Source organism: Mchenga conophoros, linkage group LG13, assembly GCF_057382185.1.
Source record: "Mchenga conophoros isolate Kocher_MC1m ecotype Shallow Benthic linkage group LG13, M_conophoros_male_GT1.1, whole genome shotgun sequence".
Taxonomy (NCBI): domain Eukaryota; kingdom Metazoa; phylum Chordata; class Actinopteri; order Cichliformes; family Cichlidae; genus Mchenga; species Mchenga conophoros.
In genome coordinates this window covers 14,635,057-14,658,631 of record NC_140538.1, presented here as the reverse complement: position 1 = coordinate 14,658,631, position 23,575 = coordinate 14,635,057, and the positions used below count along the sequence as shown (strand labels likewise).

The 23,575-nt window shown below is 38.6% G+C and overlaps 2 protein-coding genes across 8 annotated transcripts in view; one reads left to right on the top strand and one right to left on the bottom strand.

The window, feature by feature from the left end:
* The window catches only part of col17a1b (collagen, type XVII, alpha 1b), a 25,735-nt gene extending 23,184 nt beyond the window's left edge, over positions 1 to 2,551 (top strand). For all 3 annotated transcript variants that reach the window (XM_085296632.1, XM_085296631.1, XM_085296633.1), the window contains 3 exons: positions 13 to 93; positions 179 to 262; positions 1,440 to 2,551. In XM_085296632.1, the coding sequence (XP_085152758.1) occupies positions 13 to 93; positions 179 to 262; positions 1,440 to 1,495 (221 nt within the window). In that variant the 3' untranslated portion in view covers positions 1,496 to 2,551. The remainder of the gene's footprint in view (positions 1 to 12; positions 94 to 178; positions 263 to 1,439) is intronic.
* slka (STE20-like kinase a) lies at positions 2,403 to 23,575 on the bottom strand. 5 transcript variants are annotated; one of them, XM_085296639.1, is made up of 20 exons: positions 22,963 to 23,575; positions 19,854 to 20,018; positions 17,305 to 17,353; positions 16,661 to 16,810; positions 15,606 to 15,678; positions 15,070 to 15,264; positions 14,773 to 14,854; positions 14,505 to 14,636; positions 13,132 to 14,346; positions 12,905 to 13,035; positions 12,298 to 12,421; positions 11,804 to 11,983; positions 10,266 to 10,358; positions 8,608 to 8,679; positions 7,478 to 7,607; positions 6,717 to 6,841; positions 6,433 to 6,627; positions 5,761 to 5,886; positions 4,389 to 4,502; positions 2,403 to 4,236 (listed from the first exon to the last, which is right to left on the bottom strand). In XM_085296639.1, exons 1-20 carry the CDS (start codon positions 23,110 to 23,112, stop codon positions 4,090 to 4,092), a joined length of 3,648 nt encoding a protein of 1,215 aa, XP_085152765.1. In that variant the 5' UTR covers positions 23,113 to 23,575; the 3' UTR covers positions 2,403 to 4,089. The 5 variants fall into 5 exon arrangements, with proteins under 5 accessions (XP_085152765.1, XP_085152762.1, XP_085152760.1 ...); XM_085296636.1 differs by lacking the exon at positions 8,608 to 8,679 and having other exon boundaries at positions 22,963 to 23,350; positions 23,455 to 23,562; XM_085296634.1 differs by lacking the exon at positions 8,608 to 8,679.

Here is a 23,575-nt window from a genome sequence, read left to right as displayed (position 1 = left end):
GTCCTTTCACAGTCTATGGCACCATTCCCGGCCCTTCAGGAAGCCCTGGGCCAAAAGGGGAAAGAGGGTACCCAGGACCCAAAGGAGACAAAGGTACACAAAACAGATTTTATTCAGTGCGTACAGGTAGAGTAACATTTTAGTGCAGAAACAACAAGAGTGTTTTGTATGGTTACAGGTGATCCTGGACCTCCAGGTTTACCTGGAATACCAGGGACATATACTGTCCAAATTCCACACAGAGTGCAGAAGAGGGAAGCAGGTAAGCTATTATGATGTCAAACTACAGGAAAAACAACCAATTACATGCAATACTGTGCAAAAGTCTTGAATCAACGCTCATTTCTTGACATTTTGCTTCTAAGGAGCCAGACTTTCTTGTATTTTTTGTTGAGGAACAGTTTTCTAGGATTTCTGTAGGTTTTTCAAAGGTTTTCTTTCAGCATTGGCTGCTTTTTCACTTCTTTTCAGTTCACTCATTGTTCCTGACCATTTTTAGAGGAATATTTATTTTATGTGATAAGCCACTTAACACTGACCTATGAATCAGTCAGGCATAAAAAATTATCAACTGTCATGTTTACACATAGCAGACAACTTATATTTTTAGGCTCTTAGTTATCAGCAGTTAGTTTTTAAACCAACAAGGTGATTCCCAAATAGATCTTAGCCAAAAATACAGACTATCTCAGCCTGGTGTGCAGTGTGACCTTTACAAAATTTGAGGAAACTGGATAAGTGGCAGGTCTAAAAACTATGTACAGAAGATGAACAGTATCTGAAAGTGAATCTGAAGGGAAACTTTGTGCCACACGACACAAGAACGGGACTGAAAATCAGTGGCGACTGGTCTTATTATCAATATGTGCAGGGGAGTTTAGGTGACAGGTACAACAGTGTGTCTATAAGCTATCTAGAAAACACAATGGTTTTGAGGCTATGGAATACCATCTGGACAGTTTTCATCATGACAATGATCCTAAACACACAGTCACTGCAGTAAAAGCATACCTGAATAGAAATAGAATAAAACTGAACACAATGAATCATGGATCTATCTCCTCTGAGTCTAGACCTCAACATTATTTGAGCGTAGTGGGATCATCCTGACAGACAGGAACAAAAGGAAGCCAGCGTCCAAAGGTCTTTGAATGTCCTTCGGGAACCCTGGAGAACTATTCCTGAAGACTAAAAGAAAAAACAAGAAAGCTTTCCCTAGTGTTTAGGCTGTGTTAAAGAGTAAAGGTTGTCGTACTAAATATTGACTTCCAAACATGTTAGAATTTTCCAAATGCTTTTTTTTTTTTTACTGTATTTCCATGTTTGCACATATTTTCAATTTTCCTAGCAAAATATAAAGAAATGAGGGGTGCCGGTTTTGCACAGTATCGTACATATGAACCAGTGCATTCCTACACACTCTTTTTCATCCCCTGCAGGCAATAAACTTGTTGGTCGTCGTCAGAAGCATCGCCGTCAGGCTGGCAGCGGTTAAAGGGCTAACATACTACTGGATCATAACAGATTTCCTTTCATTTTCACTCAGTTTTTTTTAGGTCTTTAACTGTACCAATTTAAGTAGCTAAAATGCTGTTTCCAACTGTAGAAAAGTCAGTTTGAGAAAATAAAAGCAGCCAGAAAAATGCATCAGTGTCTTTAAAACAGCTTCAGTAGACATTAAGGGTTTTTCAGGCATATACTTCATTTTGTTTTAATTATGTGGGTGTATAATGTTTACTCTGTTTAATTAGAAGCTTGCAATCAGACTTTTTCCTGGGGCAGCTTTGTTTACGAGAATATATTTTTAAGCAACAAGTAGCAGTCGCTGATATTTTTTGCATCTTTTTCCACACTGAGTGCCTGGTGTACCTTTTTTTTTTTTTTTCCTTTCTTTTTTTTAAATTGTTGTCATTTGAGGATTATATTGTATTGAGGGCTATATAAGTGTATCCATAAGCATTCGTTGCATACAAATTACAACAGCTTACTCTTTAAATGCATACATATATTACTATGTAAACCTGACAGTCTCAGACAGAGGGAGGGTTACAGTTAATGTTGCTGCAGGCACAACTGATAATTGTGGGTTAGAGACACATTGTTGGCGTGGTTGAAAGAGTGACTTGGATGATCACTAAGAAGTGGATTGGATTGTATATTTTTTGTGTGAAAGGGCACTGAATTTGATATATTTTTCTTTATACCTTTAAGTGTTGCAGAGATTAAGTTATAAAATGTTCCCAGATTATGTTTTTACATGATTTATACCTATTGACATTTTGTCAATATAAAAAAAAAGAAGGAAAAACAATAGAAAAATAAACCTATTTTTGGACTTGTGAGTTTTGATATTTGTACTACTAAATTTGTCTAAAAATAAAATTAACTCAAGTTGCCGAATAAACAGTCAATATTTTATTTACAAGAAAAAAAATGTCCATATATAAAGACACATTAAATACATTTCATCTGACATAAAAAATGCATATACTAAAGAATATTCATTGTGATAGAATGAAACATTAAAATGCTGTAACATAAAATAAAAAAATATTTGAAATCTATTGGTCGAATGGTGTAATTCACATGACAGCCTCCAGAAACTCCAATAAAAATCCAGCATTTATGACAAAAATCAAATCAATGTTTATATATAAGCATACAGAAATTATAACATGCATCGATGCTATATGGTGGCAAATGAAACTACAGTAATTTCTTGTTGTGAACCATCAATACTTTATCGTAAAACGCAGAAGAGGGCATCTCCTCACACACTGAAACTCGTACAGTTAAAGGACTGCTCTCAACAAGTGCAAAAGTTCACCATGAAGAGCGATTACAGCATACCAGGAATACAGGCTTCGATTAGGCATGGCTGTAAAATACTAAGGGCATATTTGAAAAAAAGGAAAAGAAAAAAAAAAGAAGAAGCTAAAAGTAATTTTAATAAAAGGAAAACAATATGTTGAAACAATTCAGCTTGGAGTTTGATTAGGCTTTGGTGAGGCAAAATTTTCTACTGCATATTTTTTTCTTTAGCTCATGTGGCAATACAGTGCAAATCAAAAGCTTTACATTCCTTCGGTAATTATTCTTTACAAGACGTCATTAGTTTGTGAGATTGCTGCTGAAAGTCAAAGGGAGAACTGATTTAGTTAACGTCAAAAAACCCCAAAAAAACCCCAACCCAACAGGCCACCTCTGTGTTTTGCTGACCGGCACTGAAATCAAATTATGTGCTAAATCAACAGATATATTTTTTGTTCATTCATCTCTTAAGATGGTGAAATGCTTCTGGCAAGCACAGTATTTATTTAAACCTCATATCTAGGTACACACCTACAACACAGTACATTATTTTTCATCTGAACTCACAGCCTCCCGATCCCAACATTTTAACTCCCGTTAGACATCAGACACTGTGCACAGAAGACTACACAGACATAACAAAGTCTTACATCTATACATGGTTGTCTTTTGACTCCGTCGCCCTTCAGCAAGGTCTACTACTACATGCAGCCAAACTAAATCTCAGAGCAGTCTTTGATAACCAGCTTGTGTGAATCGATTACACTGATCTCATGACATCTTGTGATTATGAGCAGAATTGATAACCAGTTTTTTAAGTGCAAAACATTCAGGTGGGAATTTATTTACTGCAAGCTGCAGAAAATGCAGGGAAGGGCCTAAACGCAGAGAAAAAAAGAACACGAGGCACTGGAGATTATTCATATTGTAGCAGAGCTAAGCTTAACGATAATAATCTGAAAAGCATGACTGACCTCAGCTACCAACCGCAGACTTTTAAAAATCTGAACATGCTCAAAACAAGTGCATATCATTCATTTTGAGTCTTCCCAGCAAGCTGAGGAAACCCAATTAAGTAATGGAACGGTGTGTAGGCACGTCATGCTCGCGAATGGTGGAACTTAAGTAGTGAAACGTGTTCACGTTTTTCAGTTAGCGGTCAGAGAAATGACGCCTCGGCTCGTCCTTCAAACTCCACTCCTTTTTAAACTCTGGAGGAGTCGAGTTTGAGAGCAGAGTTTGACAGCAGTCTGCTTTGCAGCACGGACGAACATTAGGCTACAAGCCAGAGTTATTCAGGTTTGGGATGGGATAAAATTTGGATACTCGACTCTGAGTGGTTGGATTAAGGCATTCAGATTCACCACTCATCTTGAAGAAGACCTCCTGCTCCTGGAGCTTCCGTGTGAACTCCTCCTCTAACGCCTGCAGGGGGCAGCACATACAAACAGAGTCAACCAGTTTGAAGATAATATGAAAAATTCTGTTGAGACAGCCTGCACAGGTGGATCCTGAACATGGCGTCACTAGAAAGAAAATGGAAGAAATAAAGTCACAAACATGGATAATGAGCATACCTTCTTCCTTGGTCTTAGCTTCTCTCTCCACTCCTTGATCTCTTGGCTGTGTTCCTCATCCAGCTCCTTCAGCTTTTGGGTCTCATGTTCAATCAGAAGGTGGCATTTCTCATTCTGAAAGAAAATGTGTGTTAACACGGTGCTGTCATGATTAATGAATCCTGTATACGTCCCTACACTGCGACATATCTTGCTTTTTATTCCTTTAAAAATAGATGCTGTCTGACATCTTTAATTTGTCCTCTACTTATTTTCTGATAATCTTCATAAGTCACTGTTCATTTATGAATCTGTTGCAGTCACTTTCAGTCAGCAGAGCAAAAACTTAAAGGATTAAAGATTAAAAACTTAAAATGCACATTAAATATGCAGTATTAAATAAATGATAAAAAAACCTTATAAATTAATAATCATGTTAAACTAGAATTACTGCACTGCAGTTTTACTTCATAGCAAACAGGCTGCAGATTCTATTCGAGTTCAGACTCATAACAAATGTAGTTAAGACTGAAAGTATTTAGTAGATTAGAATCAATCTGCTATAGCAGAAAGATTAGTATCTACCTGCTCTAGAGTTATGGTGCTGAATTAAGTGTTTTTGCAGCGCATTTGCAGTTTCAAAGTGAAACTGACCTTTAACCTTTTGGATAAAAATGAATTAGATTCAACTTTTTTTTTTCCAGAATGACATTTTTGTCATAATTAGTATATTAATTATTTAACTGTTGCCAGAAAGCATTTAATTCAGCTCTGTGATCAGAATAAGATCAATAGTAAGAGTGTGAAGTGACCGGCAACACCTAATAGAAATCGATACCGCCGGCCTCCAGAAACTCTTTCTACAGGCTGCACATAAACATTTGCAACATGAGCATGGATTAACCGAAGCAATAAAAACAGAGGATAGATATACAAGGAAGCCATAAATATTAATGGAATTTAGTGAGAATATTTCAAATAATAGTACCAAGTACAATTATGATTGCATGTTTTAAATAGCCTCTGCTACAAATGTAGCCTTGTTAATGTTTACTTTTCATTAGCATTAAAATAAATATGTAGAAAAACTACTGAATCCTGTTGAATTTGAATGTCACAAATGATTATTTTTTAAACTGTATATATTCTTGATATGGTTATACTGCAGCCTACACAGGAAGTACCCAGTCTTTCACCCTATCACAGCTGGAATAAGCTTCCTGTAACCTAAAGGTAGATGAGTTGTTAAGAAGATGGATGGAAGGATGGATGGATGGATGACGTGGTTATGTGTGTTTTGCTCAATACTCTGGAGCTCCATAGAAATGTAGTTTAAAACATATACGATAAACATAAAAAGATAGAGTGTGAATGTGAGCGCGTTGAGCCCCACCTGCAGCTGCTGCAGCTCCCTGATGTTTGAGTCACACTGTAGCTGCAAATCTCTCATCTGGTTCTCATGTTTCTGGTGTTGGTGCAGTCTCTCGCCCTTTTGTCTCTTTTCTTCCTGCAAAGCAAACTGGACCATGGAGACAAAAACACAACAGACAGATGTGAGCATGATTTGTGGTTTTCACACAAGGCATAGGAACTGCTAAAAATGATGCATTTTTTTTCTCTATGCCTTTGGTCATAGTGTCTATTTCACGGTCAGTTTATTAAATAAACTGACCGTGACTACAAAACAACACAAGCATGTTGCGTATTAACATTCAGAATGTCAGCGAATAAACTATTTGCACAAACTAAAATTTAAGATTTCCTCCAAGATCGTTCACTGAGCTTTCATCCACAAAACTAAACTGAAAGTGCAACTTGAGAATGATGGCGTCAGTATGGATTGTGAAATGGTGAGTTGGAAAGTTTCTGGTCTGAGATCCAAACAGGCTGGAATAATAAAGGGTACTGTGTTTGTATTGGTCAGCGCCCAGGTGTGAGTCTAAGCCAGTGTGAAACATTACTGCTGAGAGAAAGAGGAGGAAAAAACCCCCAACAAAAACTGATGTCCAGTCACTTCTTTTAAAAATGGTCAAACATCACTAGCCCGAGCTCGCAGCGCCTCTACCTGTTTTATCCGCTCTCTCTCCTGCTCTGCGGTGATGGATGCTGTGGCGGTGATGCGGAGACTCTTCTTGAACATAGCCATGCGGGTCTTGGCCTCGCTCCGTTGGATCTTGGGCAGACGCACCCTCTCTTGAGTCTGTTTGTTCTTCAGCTCCTCTATCAGACGCTGGTTGTAGCCCTGCATTTGCTCCATCTCCTATAAAACACACGAATGCCCACAGTTTTGTTTTAGTGGGGTTATTTAAATTTTACAGTTACATTTACAGTTCCACTCTGTGCTTGTACCTTTTCATGCCTTTTCAACAGCTGGTGTCTCTGCATGAAGTACTGGTCTTTCAGCTGCTGCTTCAGCAGTTGGTGCTTTTCCTGCAGATGGCGCTCCTCCAGCTCCCACATGGCTGCCTCTCGAGCTACAAAACACATGTGAGCACAAACAAGGCTAAAAAAAAACATGTGCATGCATGTTTGCTGGTTACCAACAGGGGTCTGAAAACCAAACAAAAAGGCAAAATTGGATAGGCAGCAGCACATCCCCTTAAACACAGTGTCTCAGTCGTCTGGATGTCACAGTCAGAATTTACACACTTGGCAAGCAAAGGAGGCATCGCTGACATCAACTTCCTCTACACGCTGACTCAAAAATAAAAGTACATCTCAGGCTGTGGTTTCTTTCATGTCTGTGTCTGGCATGAAAATGAGGTTTGAGACACTTGAATCTTGCACAGGATACGTGAGGTAAGTTGTTTGCCTTTTTGTCATGTTTAAAACAGCAGCAGTCTTAAGACAGAGTGGCACAAAATGTGGTATCTCTGACTATGTTCTCAGTGTTCGTGTGAATATAACACTGCAGCGTAATTCGAATCAGTGATCACCAGATTTACAACACAATTACAAGTCAACTGGTAAACACGAGGACCCTGTAAACCTAAAATACCCTGTGATCATTTGTGTAGCTCAATAATCTAATTCCTATGGCATACATTGCACAATTACCCTTAAAAAAGATTAACTCCAAAACAGAGCAGTAACAGAGTCGAGTCTTCTACCTCTCATAAACTGCTGTTTGTGGTTAAGGCAGTCTCTCTCAATCGTGGCAATCTCCACTTTATGCTGCTGGATGATTTTCTTTAGAGCTCCATCCAAGTCTTGCTGCTGCTTCTGTAGGAACTCTTGCTCCTGAGGAGAGAAGAGCAGTGAGAAACTGCCTGGGGAAGACATGGAGATCACTCAGAGACAGCAAAAAGTAGAGAGGGGAAGCACAGCAGTGTCACAGTTAGACTGCATCTTAATGATCGAATCTGCCTGAAGCAAAATAATGTAATCTAGCCATTCACTTCAAAATTCAGTACAACACAGAGCACTAAGATGTCACATCATCAACTGGACTCAGCAAAAGAGACACTCAGAGTTCATGGATGGCAACGATCCACAATGGAAGTGAAGAAAGAGAGAAAAGTTAACAGTTTAGTAGAGATACTGTGGCAAAGTTTTATGCAAGACAACATCTACAGTGACATTCACATCGTCCAGAAACCAGCCTACATTACGCATGACTAATTGCATAAGAAGCCAAATCTTCTATTTATTTTATTTAACTTTATCTAGCTAGTGTTAACTGTAAGTTGTATTGCGATTATAAAACTATTATTAGGTAAAACTGATCATATAACTCACTTGATTATAAGAAAACTAAGGTAACGCTGTTATTATACAGTTGAATCCAAATTAAGATGGTTCAAGTGTGATCTCATAATCCACTTATACACAATGAGTGACTCATCTGCCCTGAAAGGCAGGCTGTCTATATTGGCTGACAAAGACAAACATGGATCCAGACAGAATTCATCAAGAGCTGCCACACAGCGGTGCAACCCAGATTTAATCTAGTCTTAAGCAAACGGTGTAATACAAGATAAATACCATATAAAATACACAGACTTGATGTATAACATTTGTGAACTGGTGGAGGAAAAATACTGAGCAAGAGAGGAAGAAAGAACCACTGCACAAACACAGTGATGACAACACTCAAAAAGGAAAAAAAAGAAAAAAATCCCAACGTTGCCCATGCTTACATGTGTTGAACCATCACAAACTATCCTGTCATGTAACTTCACACACATCTAAGTATGGGCCAGAGATGGAGAGATACGGGGCGGGATGGGGGGGCACTTACATCCTGCATCTGAGCGTTGAAGAGTGCGCATGAGGACAACTGAAAAGACTGTATCATAACCTGGGCCACTGCCTGTGGAGGAGAGCACACAGCGCACTTGCCCTGATCAGGGACAGACAGCACACAGCAGCCTGAGGATCTCTCACGTCAACACTCACTCAGCACTCACACAGATCCTTCCTACATTAAAAATGGGTTTTCCACTTTGGGATTGTTGGTGAGTTTAAGGCTCGTGGCGAGGTCTGGATGAATGTTAGGAAGTCAATCAATTAGTTGTCAAAACTCTTTGTCTTGCCATGCTTCAAAGCGGCTCAGAATTTTAGCATTTTTGTTAAATCCAGCTGGTAAAAAAAGCAGTTTTGTTACTTTCAATGCTACTTACAGAATATTTAAAACAAAATAAATTAAGGTTTACCTTTCAAAGAAAAGAAGACATTTGTTTGTGTGTCTCAGACTGAGCACAGGAAAACCAAGTTTTGAAAAGGTCTTTCAGTAACGATCTTTACTGTGGAGACAAAAGCTATGTCTGCAGTCGCTCCTTTGTTAAGAGAGCCTGAATGGTGCCTGAGGTAGCTGGTAAAATGAGATCTGACACTTCTGAATCATCATCACCACCACAGACTGTATGATCACCACTGACAAGTGTAGCATTACATAATTAAATTCCACATATGTAGTGTCAGGAACAAAGATGAAGAATTGCAATGTGGGATGTTTTGTACTTGATGGACGGGTGTGGGATGTGCAGTATTGAGTAGCAGACTACATGTTATGGTTATTACATTTTGGACACTTTTCAAAGGAGAAAACCTTACAGTGCATCTAATAATGATTATTTTTTGTTTTGAGCAGTCATCAGTTAAAATAAATGATTTTTCCATATCAGTGAAGATGGAGGTAAACAAGTATTCAGATTTGAAGCAAATCTAAAACATTAAATTTGTGTTTCTTTTGTTTTGTCGATTAATTTTCTGAGGAAAAATAAAAAACATTCAGAACCCGATTTGATTTTTAACACTGACATGTGTTCAGTGGCCACACCACAAATTTTACTTCCATAAAGATTCTAATATTCATTTTTTGGTGACAGCTGGAAATCTCAAAGTTCAATTATATTTTTCATTACTGAGGAAAACAGTAAAAGGTGGATGTTGCTTCCTTTGAGGCAATTTAATTTTTTGTTCCTCCTACCTTTATTTAATAAAAGGCTGAATATTGTAAAAATCTTTTTAATATAGTCCAATAGAACACTTCCACTGCTATGTGTGACAAAGTAGGAAAATTAAATCTTTATCATAGGATAGAAATCATGAAAGCAAAAAATTTGTCAGAAACCTTGTATGTAACTTCACTGGTGACTGTATGTTATAATTTATTTCTCCTGAACAAATCTTCATATATATGTGTAACATAAAGGGAATTGCTATTTTTTTAAAGCTTCTACCTGAAGCACAAATTTGGTTTTGCCAAAATTCAGTGAGAGCTAACCATTTAACTGTAGCGTGTACATGGTATTATTAAAATCTTAGAAAATTTTTTTTATAAAGAAGGAGAATATATTCAAAAGTCAATACAGCTCAGTAGGTAGTAGATAGATAGCAGATAGGGAGCAATTACATACACAGATAATACTCCAGACACAGAAGGTGATGCTTTACCTCTGCAGTGTTGAGGAGTGTGAGGTCCTCCTTTAAGCGTTTCATGAGCTCTTTTTTCTTGTGTTTGGGTGAATGTCCAACTTCCTGTATGGCCTAAAGTGTGTATGTGCAGAATCGGTTTGATCTCTATAGTCAGAAAATCTAACAAAGCTGGCCAACAACAGTAAGAGTCATGCACTGCCCAGTCTGAGAGGAGAGATACTGGATCCAGCCACCAACTGATTTAAAGTCAACATGCTTAATTTCCACCTCCTGCATTTAACGTTTCTTTGAACTGTCGACTTGACCCCCATGAGTTAGAGTCATGTTAAAAGAAAGAATTTGACTTGTGCACGGCAGAAGATGTTAGCCTCAAAAACAGCTCGCCCTACATTACTTTGCATTCGATTAAGTCTCGCAGCCATGAACATGATGATTCGTGGGGGGAAAAAAAGAAAAAGAAAAAAATAGAATAACTGAGTTGGAATTGTTTTGTAATTACAAACTAGATTTAACAGTGTAATAAAGCAGGTTCAACATGGTTTTCTTCCAATTTGCCATTTATAGAGGACTTATAATTTTGTTAATAATGAATCTGTTGATTATTTATCCATCTTGACCTTAAGATTTCCAAAAGAATACTGCAGCACTATTGAAGACAATTCCATGTCAGTTAGTCAGACCAAAGGCATTTATTATTTGACCCAAATAAGCCCAACACCACTTGGAAAAACCTTTCAAATCTGGCCATCCCATGACCAAAGCAACCTCACACACTCATACAAGAAACATGGTTAGTTAAATACACAGTAACAGTACATTTCAATAAAGATTACAACATGACAAAATGCAAAAAACACATCTTATCCATAGCCTAATTCTTGGATTTTTACATCTAAACACCAAGAAAGCAAATGCAAGCCAACCTGTAAAACAGCATTAAGTAGAATGGCAATAACAAGTAAGTAGCCTAAGCATCAAACTGGGAGGAGCATGGCAACCACCAAGGCATCATCGTACACAACAGATGGCAATAAGCACTACTGCCCTTAAGAACATAAAAAGGCACACCCAGAGAAGCATTTAAAGGCTACTAAAGAGCACAGAAAGAGCCAGGAAAGACTTATAAAGACCAAGCATGAGAACATCTGCACCATCAAGCAAAAGCTTAAGACATCAACGTGTCAAGATACTATCCTGACTTTTTGTAAACAGTTTTCTAAAAATAACAAACACACCCCAGGAGCAAAGTATTTCTTAAGCTGCAACCAGAAGCCTCTGGGCAGATGAATAATGGATACAACAACATGAATGAGCAGCATCTAGGAGAAGGATAGCACAGCCTGTCTGGGTAACATTTGCACACATACAGCAGGGCGCACCACTCCCATAGGATTAGTATGAGACAGCCAGGTTAGCCACCGGCTAAGTTGTAAACACATGCACCATTAAACGGCTTGTGCAGTACACATCACATGCAGCTGCTCTGGATCACAAGCTCCCAAATTTAAGTACTACTCAGCCCACTTCCACAGAGAAACACACATGCAGGGTCATACCTCTTTCTTGCGGTTCTTCAGCATGTTTTGGAACTTTGAGAGCTCCTTGTCTTGATCTGCTTTGATCCGTTTGGCTTCGTCTCGGAGCCGGCTGGTGTGATCCTGTTCCAGTCGCTCAATGGTCTGTTTCTGCTTCTTCTCAAGGTTCTCCACTTCTTGGTCGTATTGACGCTTTTTAGCCTGCAGAATTGATACGCACTAGGGTCACCCTGACTATTCCAAAACAATATTTATTTATATTAGATTTTACATAATCTCTTTGTTTTTTTTGTACGTTTTTTCATTTTGCTTTTAATGCAAATTAAAGTTTCCAATATTGTGAAAATTAAGCAGTTAAGGAAAATCTGGCAGCACATTTGATGTAAACACTTGCATTAAATTTAGCCCAGATTTGACATTAAGGTGCTTGTTTTTCAAGGAGCTAGCCAAATGCCAAAAAAAGAAGAAAGAAAAAAAGCCCATCACACTAGTGCAGTACAACCAGAGTGACTCACAGTAGTTTCCTGTTCAAAACGCCTGTAGATCTGCTCTCGCTGCTGCTGCAGCTTGTCGCTCAGCTGCTGCTGGGCCCTTTGCTCCTCTTTCTGGAGGAGGCGAAGCTCTCTCAACTCCTGCCGCCTGCAGTGAACATATCAATATAAGGGCATGATATTTACTTATTAAAAAAAATCTAATACTTTTTTCAAAAAACATGGATGGAATTTTATGGTTGCACATCAGTGACTTTTGAAAAAAATATATCTAAATGTTTATTTCAACTTTAGTGACTCATTCATACTCTATGGCTTTTCGTGCTTTGATGAATCTTTTTAAAATGTTTGATTCACATTTGTGTCATATATTACTAACAGGAGGGTCGTGCAGTAGTCAGACAGCACTTGTACACACAGTAACAGCAACATGCCTCATGTCTTTACAAGGCAACATGAGAAATGACAGTAATATAATGCGGCATTCATCACGGGAGATAACCCATCTGGCATTTGTAAAAAGCTGTGGGAGTTGTAAAAAGAGCGAGCACTATTTAAGGCAGGCGAGTTAAATGGGTCATGTCACACATTTAGATCAACTGTATGTCAAGCAGATTAGATACAGACGTACCTCAGGAACCTCATCTCCTCATTCCTGGTGTCGTTATCAGTCACTATCTTAGACGTTGTCACACTAACCTCCACACCATCCACCATGAACTTGCGTGTCTTTTTAAGAGTCTTCTTCTGTCGTTTTGACTCCTACCAAAAAGCAGGGTTGCTTTAGAGGATCGAGTAATCAGGGTAGTGTTGATAATGTAATAACTGATGGTGTAATAGTGGCACAGACTGTATTACCTGCAAGGACACAGAGCCCCCTTCTTTGCTCTTAGACAGGAAGCTGGAGATAGACAGATTGAGGTCGAGGCTGTTGCTATCAGCAGCAGAGCTGCTCCCAGAGTCAGAATCCTTCTCCACATCTGGCCTGATCACAGCAGGGCTTCCTTGCTCCATCTTGGCTTCTGAATCCGTTTCGCTCTCTTGGACAGAGACAGCATCTTGGGAAGTGCTCTCATCTGCGTGGGTTGCTTTCTCTTCTTCTTCGTTCACACAGGAATCTTTAGGTGGGACCACTGAATCCTCAGGGGTGTCTTTAACTTCATCACAGATGCCATTTGTAGACTCAGTTGGTACTTGTTCCTTTAGCTCAGCTTCCTCTGTGATCTGGCTCTCTTGTTCAGGCTGCTGTGACTCCTCATGGGCCTCATCCATAGGCTTCTCTTCTGGTTTTGTTTCTATAGGCTCAGCAGATGACTCATCCACACTTAATTTTGTGTCTTCATTTATAAACGTGTGTCTTCCATCTGATTCCATATTCTCAATGTTTACATTTTCATCTGTGCCATTAGCCATGGCTTCCATTGTGTTCCCTGTTAGTTTGGGTTCAGTCGTTTCCTCCTCGGATTCTTTGCTTTCTTTTTCTACCTCTGGCTCATCTCTTGGAATGGATTCTGTTTTTTCTGCATCTTCAGGTTCTGCTTGTGATTCTCTGGATTCTTCTTTACCAGCTTCTTTTTCTTTCTCTTGCTTCCCCTGCTCTGGCTCTTTTTCTTCCTCCATTACCTGGGTAGTTTCATCACCCATTATCCTTTCTTCTGTCTCCTTCTGTTCCTCCTCTGTTTCTGTGACAAGTTCTTGGTTGTCTGTTGTATTTACAGGTTCTTCTGGCTGTGAAACTACTTGCTCAGCAGACGTCTCTTCACCTTGACTCTCTTCTGGTTTAGGCTCTGTGGAGTCATGTGAGATGACATCTTTGCTGGGCTCTACTAGTCCAGATGCCAGGTCTTCATTACTGGCATCAGACACCTCATTTAATTTCTCCTCCTCAGTCTTGTCTACCTCACTTGTTCCAAGTCCTTCATCAGATAACTTATCACTAGTCTGGTCCTCAGCAGGCTCAACTTCCATCTTTTCTTTAACAGCCTCAAGAGTGGAGGGAGTTGATGGAACTTTGTCATCTTCTGAGCTGGCCACACTGACATCAGAAGGTGCTCGCTTGTGCCCGGGACCAGCCTAAACCAACAGAAATTGCAATATGTCCACAGTGAGCAATAATAAAGCTTACCGCAATGAGTTTAATGAAGCTATCAACATCAAGTGTTCATCTAAATGATAAAAAAAGTAAAATACTATAATGCTTGTTATACACATATCCCCAAAAAACTACATACCAGAGGTGTATCAGGTTCGTCCTCTTCCTCCTCCTCTTTGCTGTCCTCAAGCTCTTCTGTGACTTCGGCTTTGGCTTCAGCTATGAGTTCTCTGAGAGGTCTGCTGTCAGTTACACTGGTGACAAAAGGATGCTACATATATAGACAAAAGATATCAACATTAGATAAAAAATTTTATCCTGCAAAATCATTTAAAGTGTGACACATTAACATCTGACGGACATTTATGCATCACTTAGTTTTATAGTAGTTTGCAACTGCAGCTCACCTGCAGAAGCTGTACTGTACTCCACCTATTGTCCACATTCTTGTCAAGTGCTTTGCGCAGAAAGTCGCTGAATTCTGGTGACCTTTAAATGGTAAAGAAGACTGAATTTGTTGGTCCCAGAACAGAGTAAGTACCCCGTTTTTTTCTTTATATAATGTAGTAATTCAGTAGTAGTTATCCTTTTAACATTAATATTTTATCATGCTTTCACACATGCAAACCCTCAACATTTCCTCATCTCCCATTCGGAAACAATCCAGCACCACCTTCCCAGTTATCACCAGCACAGTATCTCACCAGCGAGAGGGATTCATGAGTGTGGGCGGCTCGGACTTGGCTATTTTCAGTAGCACTCTCATGGGATTCATCTCATGGTTGGGCGGTTCAATCTGTGCCAGTTCTATGAGCGTTACGCCAAGGGACCAGATGTCGGCCTTGTAGTCGTATGGACGGTCTTTGGAAGTTTCGCACATTACCACCTCTGGAGCCATCCTGCGAAATTCAATCAGTCAGTAAGAGCCACCAATCAATAACCCACATTTTGGAATGCAGGTAAATGAGGTCATTCAGCATATCTTCTAATGCTTAAGGGTCAATGCTCTTATTTTCCAGGAGGAAAGGAATATAAAATAGGAAGTTCGTTTAATACATAGATTTTTTTCAAATGAGTTGTTATCCCACATTTTTTGATGATTTAAAACAACAACAACAACAACAACAACAACAACAACAACAAAAAAAAACCCACTGTCATCTTAGCTGTGGTACAGTCTGAGACAATTATCAAATACTAAGAGGTGAATGCCCTCTTGTAAGCAGGCAGTGTGACTCACCAATATGGAGTGCCGATGAAAGAATCTCTTCTCTGTAATGTCTTGGTATTTTTAGCAGACACACCAAAGTCAGCTGAAAGTAGAAATAAATCATGATTCTTTTCATCAATGAATTAAGCTAAACTGTAAAATGGCACCCTGTGAGACTAAAATATAAAATAGCATTTTCTACCAAAACAAAACACAGTAGAGAGTGCTTTACACTTATAATATTTATCCCCAAAGTGAGCAGAAAAGCCTCACATTCCCTTTCATAATGCTCTTAGGGTCCATCATTGTTGTGTTACCTGTGCAGTTATTTCAGCCTGCTCTCTTTTCTTGCAACACTTACAGTATGCACACATTAGAGGGAAAAAGAGATCTATCATTAAGTCCCTGGTGACTGGCTTGATAATTATTGTTTGCCAGGCTCCGTCATGACCCTCTGCCTACAGAACATGAATCATCAGGCAGCCAGGAGCTATGGATGCTGCAGCAACAACATGAACATGAATACTCTTACTTCTGAAACATTATGCATCACCAAAACACATACATAGGTAGAATATTATATTAAAACAAAACAAAAAAAAAAAAAAACACACAGCAAGCACATCACTTTGTTCTCCAAGTTTTTGAACCCGATGCCAAATGATGACTCACTACATTTTTATGTGTAAACAAACCACAGTGCTGCACTGTCACCACCAACCCCAAAGTCAAGCTACAAAGAGATCTACAACGGCTGTTTTAATACAGAGCCAAGGACAAATCAAAGAATGAATATAATACTAAAGTGAGTTTAGTAGACACCCCCCCCGTTTTGTTACTAATTCATCCCGAGTAAGTAAGTCGTGTACTTAAGAGGTTATGTGGTTTCAGAACTTAAAGATTCAAACCAAACCTATGTACTTTATTAAACATGCTTTTTGTAAAAAATACAAAACAAAAACCTGATTCTGCGAGAACATTTAGTTGATTTTAGTATTTTTTTAATGGAATAACCTCTCATATCTCCTTTTGTTAGTAAATGGTTAGAAATGGTTAAAAAAACAAAAAAACAAAAACACAATTACCCAGTTTTACATCTCCATCCAGGGACAGGAGAATATTCCCAGCTTTCAAGTCTCTGTGGATGATCTTGCTCTCATGAAGGTAAGCCAAGGCCTCCAAAGTCTGCTTACACACCACACGAATCTGGGGCTCAGTCAGGGGTCTCTCCAACTCTAAGGACAAACATGCACAGAGAAAATTCCAAAGTCCCAATTTTTCCCAGTGAATATTTTGCTGTAGGCTTTGTTATACACAAATACAAACACAAAATGGGTCATCTCCACCTTTACATCAGCAAGCACATATGACTAGACAAATCTAGGCGAGTCATAATGAATCAACATTGAATAGTGAAGTGAATTCATTATCATCTTCTTTGCAATGCAATTTGCATTTTAAAATGAGTGGTTTTGTGTTTCTTTAGGCTTCAAAACAAGACAGAGGAAGTGCATGAACAAGAAGTACTTTAACTGCTTCTTGAAACCTGAGCTACAATAATTACAGTTGGAATTGCTTTGCCAACTTAGTAGAGGGGGGAAAAAAAAAATCCTTCGGTACAGGCTTCTGGATGGAATAAAAGAGTTGGCACTAGAGGATGGAGAAAAGGAAAAGCTGCAGAATTTCATAGTGTTACTCTTTTTTTTGCTTTAGTGAATGAGGGACTTACCCAGCATGATGGCATCGACAGCACCGCCTGCACAGAACTCTATCAGAATCTGTAATGGTAGAACAAAAGAACATTAAGTAATACACTTATATAATACAATAAAGTCCCAGTTTAACCTACCCTTGCAGCACACGACTTGATTAAATAAGGAATTTGCGACTTTCAAAAGCTGGAACAACATGATGTTTATTGAAAAGATTGATTATACTGTAGAGATCAAGACGCCAATCAGCCATACTGAGCTATACGTCTTTTGGTTTCCATTCTACATGCATCTGTCTTTTAGTCCTTCTTGAACTGAAATATCTGTAGAAGTTCAAGCTTTGAACTTGATAGTGACTGGGATCCTTTTCCACTATACAGAGGAGGTTGTGATGAATGAGTCTATTATAGGAATTTCTACAAAATACAAATTGTTTCTTAAAAGTATAGAAAAATGTTTAGTGCAAAATGCATGTAAATATTTTACACATACTATGTATGCTTCATCACAGATCCTAGTGACAAACGATTTCCTCATTTTGGTAAACACTGCAGAAGAGTTTGAACATGTTTGTTTAGGATGAGCACGCACGCTTTAAACTAAACCGCTGCATTAATACTGAAGAAAATCCCTTTGCACATTTTTATGTACAAGGGGCAATACTTAAAGGAAGTGAACATGAGTCTCTCCATACTATGCCAGTTAAGAAGACATGTTATTTAAAATACTTAACTTGCATTATGAATATTATTTTTTAATACAATATTTCTAAAATGTTTAACATTTGCTTATATGTTTATAAATAAAGGTTTATAGGTTTTAATATGTAAATGAGGGTTTGTCATTAGTCTAAATATGTACTAATTTATACACTTATACTTTATAGAAACAACAATATTGAAAAATGTTTTCTGTGACGATCCCTTTAAGCCTAAAGCATTTCTTCACAGTACTGTGCTTCTGTCAACAGTAAGAGGAAGACATCCATTATTGCCATCTTTGTTTGTTTCAAAACAGTATGCACATATGCGCATGTTAAAAGCTTGGGAATACACTAAAACGTTGGGTGCAAGTGTCCTTTAATTGGACGTTTCTAGCTTGGAAGAAATTTCCCCAAGGGAAGAAAAAACAAAGAGGGGAGATGCTTTTAAATATAAAACTGTGTAATTTTATAGGGGATATTTTAACAACAAATATCAACATAAAAAGGTGCCAGTTAACTACTTAATTACAAGTTTCAAGCTGATATTTTAAGATGAAATATCAGTAACCTCATCAAATATGCAATAATTTTCATAAAGTGCAGTGATTCTTTGGGTTCCAGAGAGGTAACGAAATAAAACTAATGCTAATCCCCTATGCTAGGATGTAAAACTGCACAGGTTCTGACCTCAGTTGTAAGAGCTGATGTAATGTACCCGACCAGTACTTCATCATTATTGGCTTAGCCTGCACGTTGCTTGGCAGCTCATGGTATCAGATGATACAAAAATCAATCGAAGCTACAAACAGAGCACCACCCTCTATTCAGTGATTCAAACAAAAGGAAGAAACAAAGTGGTTCTTCCCATTTGGCAGTACACTTTCTCATGCCATCTCTTTTGTAGTTTACAGGTGAGTATTAAACTAAACGTACACTGATTGTAGACACAAGTCAAAGTAAACATCTGTTTTCTAACAACAGATTTCCTTTGTAGAAAATTAATGAACATATTATACATTAACTCAACACCCGGCACAAGCTAAATGTAGGCAGTTACACATTCATCATGCTATTTGAACTCAAAGGCCAGAGGGACAACCTGCATGCGGCTCTGAATTATTCAAAAGCACTTTCTCCAGCCACCAAAACTGCTCCATTATCTTCCAATGGTTGTGGCCAGTCCACAAGGGACAGTCACATGACACCCCCTGCTAGGACCTAATTGCTCTGGGGCCTCTTACTGCACACAATGAGATCTACTGACCATGTATTAAAGCTGCACCTCTGTGCTCACAGTAAAACACCAGGATGAGGATGAGGGGCTGTGTTCAGAGATTTATACGTTCTTTCTCATTATAAAATACACTGTGCACACTGGTTATGATTTGAGGGAGATAGGAATAAGGCCAAATTGAGGAGTATTCCACTAAATACATAAATCCCTCATTATAAATAGGAAGATGTATAAAGTATGATAATGCATTTCTCAGTAGTGGCCTATTACTTCTTTACTTCCTTATACAAAGACTTCACTTGCAGAATTTTGAACACAGTAACAAATCAGGTCGATTTCTAGCTAACCAGCTAAAAATAAATAAAGAAAAAACAACTATATGTGGCCTATTACTTCTAAGCAGTCAGGTACTCTCCAGTGAAGCATGCAGTCCTAGTCGTGTATTAGCCTCTGTTGCTTGTCATATGACCCATTCTAACTCTTGAAGAAATAAGAAAAGTTTAGTGTCATGAGCCATCAGTCAAATGATCTGAAAGTCCTGTGAGAAACAGCATAACGAATGGTGCCTTATAATGAATTTCTGTCTCTCCATGCTTCACTGCTTCCCAGCACGAAACTGACGAACTTACCCAAAGTTTGCTTTCAAAGTAGAAAGCGTCCAGCAGTTTGACAATGTGATGATGGTTGCAGGAGGCCAGAATGTCAATCTCAACCATGTAATCCTCCAGTTCATCCTCAGTCTTTGTGTCGATAACCTTAGCAGCAGCCAGGGTCCCATTCTGCTTGTTCTGTGCCTGCAAGCAACATTGACAAAATGATAAATTGTAGAGTATATCCTTACAGCACACAGTGTATAAAATGGGAAAGGATCATGCTAATTATAAGCCAAATGTTGCTCAGCATAATTTTACAGAGCAACAACTTGTAACTTGTACACAACAGGAATTATGGAAGAATATCAACATTAAGAAAAAAGTCATTTGGAGCAATATAAATTACGCAGCTTACAGAAGATTGTATCTCAAGAAACTCATTTCAGAGATTTAAGACAACTCTTTGTCAAACATTGATAAAAAAAAGAAAAAAAATTACAACACATCCTGTCATTCTGAGCTACTCTAACACAGGCCGATCTTGCAACGCTTGCTCACTTCCTCCACTCCTTTTCCTCCCCTCTTTTCTTTCTTTCATCTCACTCTGTCACACTCATTGCAGTGATTATTATACCAAATATGTATATGATTTAACAGGTTTGTGCCATTTATTGCACAACTCAAACCCTAAATTCTCATTCCTGATAGAGCTGCACCGAGGAGACCAATAAAAATGATCACTGAACCTGTGAAATAAAGCACTGGGAAGTTATTTTAAGGCCAGCCTAGGGCCTAATGTTTATGGATACAGACACAATCTCAGGGAGTTAGGGAAAAAGAAAAGGGAGGGAGTGTAAAGACCAACTGCAGCAGAGTGTGTCAGACCCTATATTTACACTCTTCTGACCTGACACACTGCCTGCCTCTTTTTCCCTTTGTAGTGGCTGATGCCTGTCAGGCACAGGCCATCGCTTACATGCAGATTCAATATTAGCTTTACAGTGAAGAGAGACACCATAATTTGTCTGTCACTTGACTCATTAAAGAAGAGCCTGTGACCTTTGCTCATCATGAACATGACGTTTTAATGCGCTAAATGCTTAATGTTGATCTGTTTTGAGGAATTAAATGAGAGCGCAGGAGTGCTATAATCATGTTTAAGAGGGAGGGAGAGCGAACTTTGTGGTTCTTTGTAAATAATAATCATTGACAGTTCAGCACTGGTTATTCAAATGTACATCCATGAACGCAGAGTTTTTACTTTATTAAATAAATAAATACATTTCCGTCTGTCAGAAAAAATTCATCTGAACTCTGGAGTTTAATTTACTCAAGCTTAAATATATTTATGTTTGTAAAACAGCCAAAAACAGTAACAATAAAAATGTATGTACCTCTGTTAAATAAGGTAACATAGACTTTTTGTTTGCAGACCATCATGCTTACGTGTATAGTAACACCCTGAAGGCCCATTCTGAGCCAGAAAAAACCCAACCTTTAATGTGAATAAATAGCTGATAAATGAAAACTCCCATATCGCACCACCTGTAGAGGTCTATCTTTGAATAGGTAGATCAGATTTTTAAAAAATGACTCATTGCATGGAAAGAATTATATAAGCAGTTTGTTTGCAGTACTAAAAGTGTCTATGAAACACTTAACATGTAATACATTGATCTACTAGTTAAGAATTCTCTCTCTTCCGGTTGACCTCACTTGAACAGCTGATTCACATGTTGCTTGCAAACTCTGCGACCCCACCCAAAGGAGTTAGCTGCCAGAAGCCTGTGAAGTAGCAAATGAAAGCACAGTGCGCTTTCATACTAATGTGGCCTGATTAAAGATATCTTCACCTGAGCTCACACAAGTGATAACTGGGAGTCAGGTGTATATTTTGTATACTTTGGTGTGAGAAGGCACTCAAGTATTTCTTGGCTCTCATCTCGTGTAGCCAATCAGCTAACAAGACTAGGAAATAAGTGAAGACAAATTAAGATTTATGGGCCATTTGCTGCATTATTTGAACACAAGAGCACCAGGAAGGAACAGCGTTAAGTAGCTCACAATGAGAGAGAGAGAGAGAAAGAAAGCTCTTTAACAGGGATTAGTGCCAAAACAAAAAGAGGCATGAAGGCATGGAAGGTTGTGGAAACTATTTTTCACTAATCTACTAAAACAGTTATATACATTGAAAAATATTTAAAAGAAACTATGTTTAAAAAAAATACAAGTTAACCAAGTTAATCTACTTGTGCTACAAGTACACAAACACTAACTTTTTCTAAAGTGTGTTCTCAGCCTAGAGCAAACTCCTGCAGAGATAACCTGGAAAGGTAAGTAAAGTAGCAGAGATTACAGCTGGAGGACACAGCATTGAATATTTTTCCATGTAGCATAACTATACACCAACAAACTACAACATTGGAAGGCATACCTGACTTTCTCAGCAGGAAAACAAACCTAAACAAAATAATAAACAGGTACTCTTCTATGTCATCAAATTGTTGTAACAGTTCCTATATATATGGGTTAGTGAAGACAAACCAGATGTGACAAACCACTGCCCTAATTTAAACCCAGCTGTGCACCTGTCACAGTAATTAGCATAAAGTGTGTGTTTTTTTTTAAAGTCTGGGTGCACCTGCTCTGTCATTTTATTAGTTTAAACTATTTATTGTGGTTGTCCTGACATGTCACAGGCCCAAATAATCCAACATGTCACATGTGAGGCCATATTGATTCTGTATGTGGACCACACCTTTATCAGTTTTTAACCAACCCCAAGTGCAACTCACTGGTAAAGTCATGTCTATACTCCGGCAGTGACGCAAAGCCTGTGCTAAGCCTGCTAAATAGAAAATATCCAAAAACTAATTGAGTTTAAGATCCCAGCTGCTGGTCACATTTCTTTACAGGATATTAGCAGTTAGTCAATTCCTGCATGATTTATATGAAACAAATATGTTATTTGCTGAGGGTTAGGTGGCCGAGGTTGGAATATGTTACCCAAACAAGAGCTGTAATCATCGCTGTCAGCTTTACAGCTTATGACCTCGAGACAGCAACATGCGAAGAAACAACTGAAGCTAGTCTATAAAGAAATGCAGGAAACCAAAGGCGGATGTAACGTAACACGTCAACTTACCTTGTACACTTTCCCAAAGGCTCCATCTCCCAGTTCCCCAATAATTTCCCATATCTCCTCAGGATTGACGTCTCTGTGTACATGCTCATACTGCTTCTTTTTCTTATCCGGCCCTAGTTTGAAGATCTTGCGAAAATTGAAGAAGGACATCTTTTTTAGGTGTGAACTACAGCACCGCGAGTACGCTCTCTTCGGTTATTTCCGCCAAGAAAATATAGCGGTTCCCTCCGACGCGGAGCTCAAAAGGCTATCGAAATGAGAGCATTCAAGCGTTAAATTAAGCCAGACAGACCGGTGCTTTAGCCATTCAGCTATGATAATGTCAATTATAACTTCCCTCGACGGCGGATATCACAGTCACATCATAGCTAGCAGCCTTCACAGGACGCTGTCGGAGGAGATGAGGGATACAGAGAAGAGTTAGCTGTTCCGCAGAGGCTCGTGTTTCCGTTTTGAGCGAACAAAATTAAACGAAGCGGAAAAAATATTTACCATATCATCACTTTCGACAGAATATTTTCTTTAATCGTATAACGTTACCAACACGAAAACGCAGTCAACGGACCTCATGCTTAGGTTGACTGACCACACACAAGTTAGTGGACTAGCATCA

What these genes read in the sequence shown, in the direction of transcription:
- slka (XM_085296639.1), bottom strand. Translation starts at nt 23,112, where the DNA reads ATGTCCTTCTTCAATTTTCGCAAGATCTTCAAACTAGGGCCGGATAAG. An exon ending in GGGGCTCTGTGTCCTTGCAG is followed by an intron (nt 13,036 to 13,131) that starts GTAATACAGTCT and finishes GCTTTTTGGTAG; the next exon opens with GAGTCAAAACGACAGAAGAA. An exon ending in TGTTGAAAAGGCATGAAAAG is followed by an intron (nt 6,628 to 6,716) that starts GTACAAGCACAG and finishes TGTGTTTTATAG; the next exon opens with GAGATGGAGCAAATGCAGGG.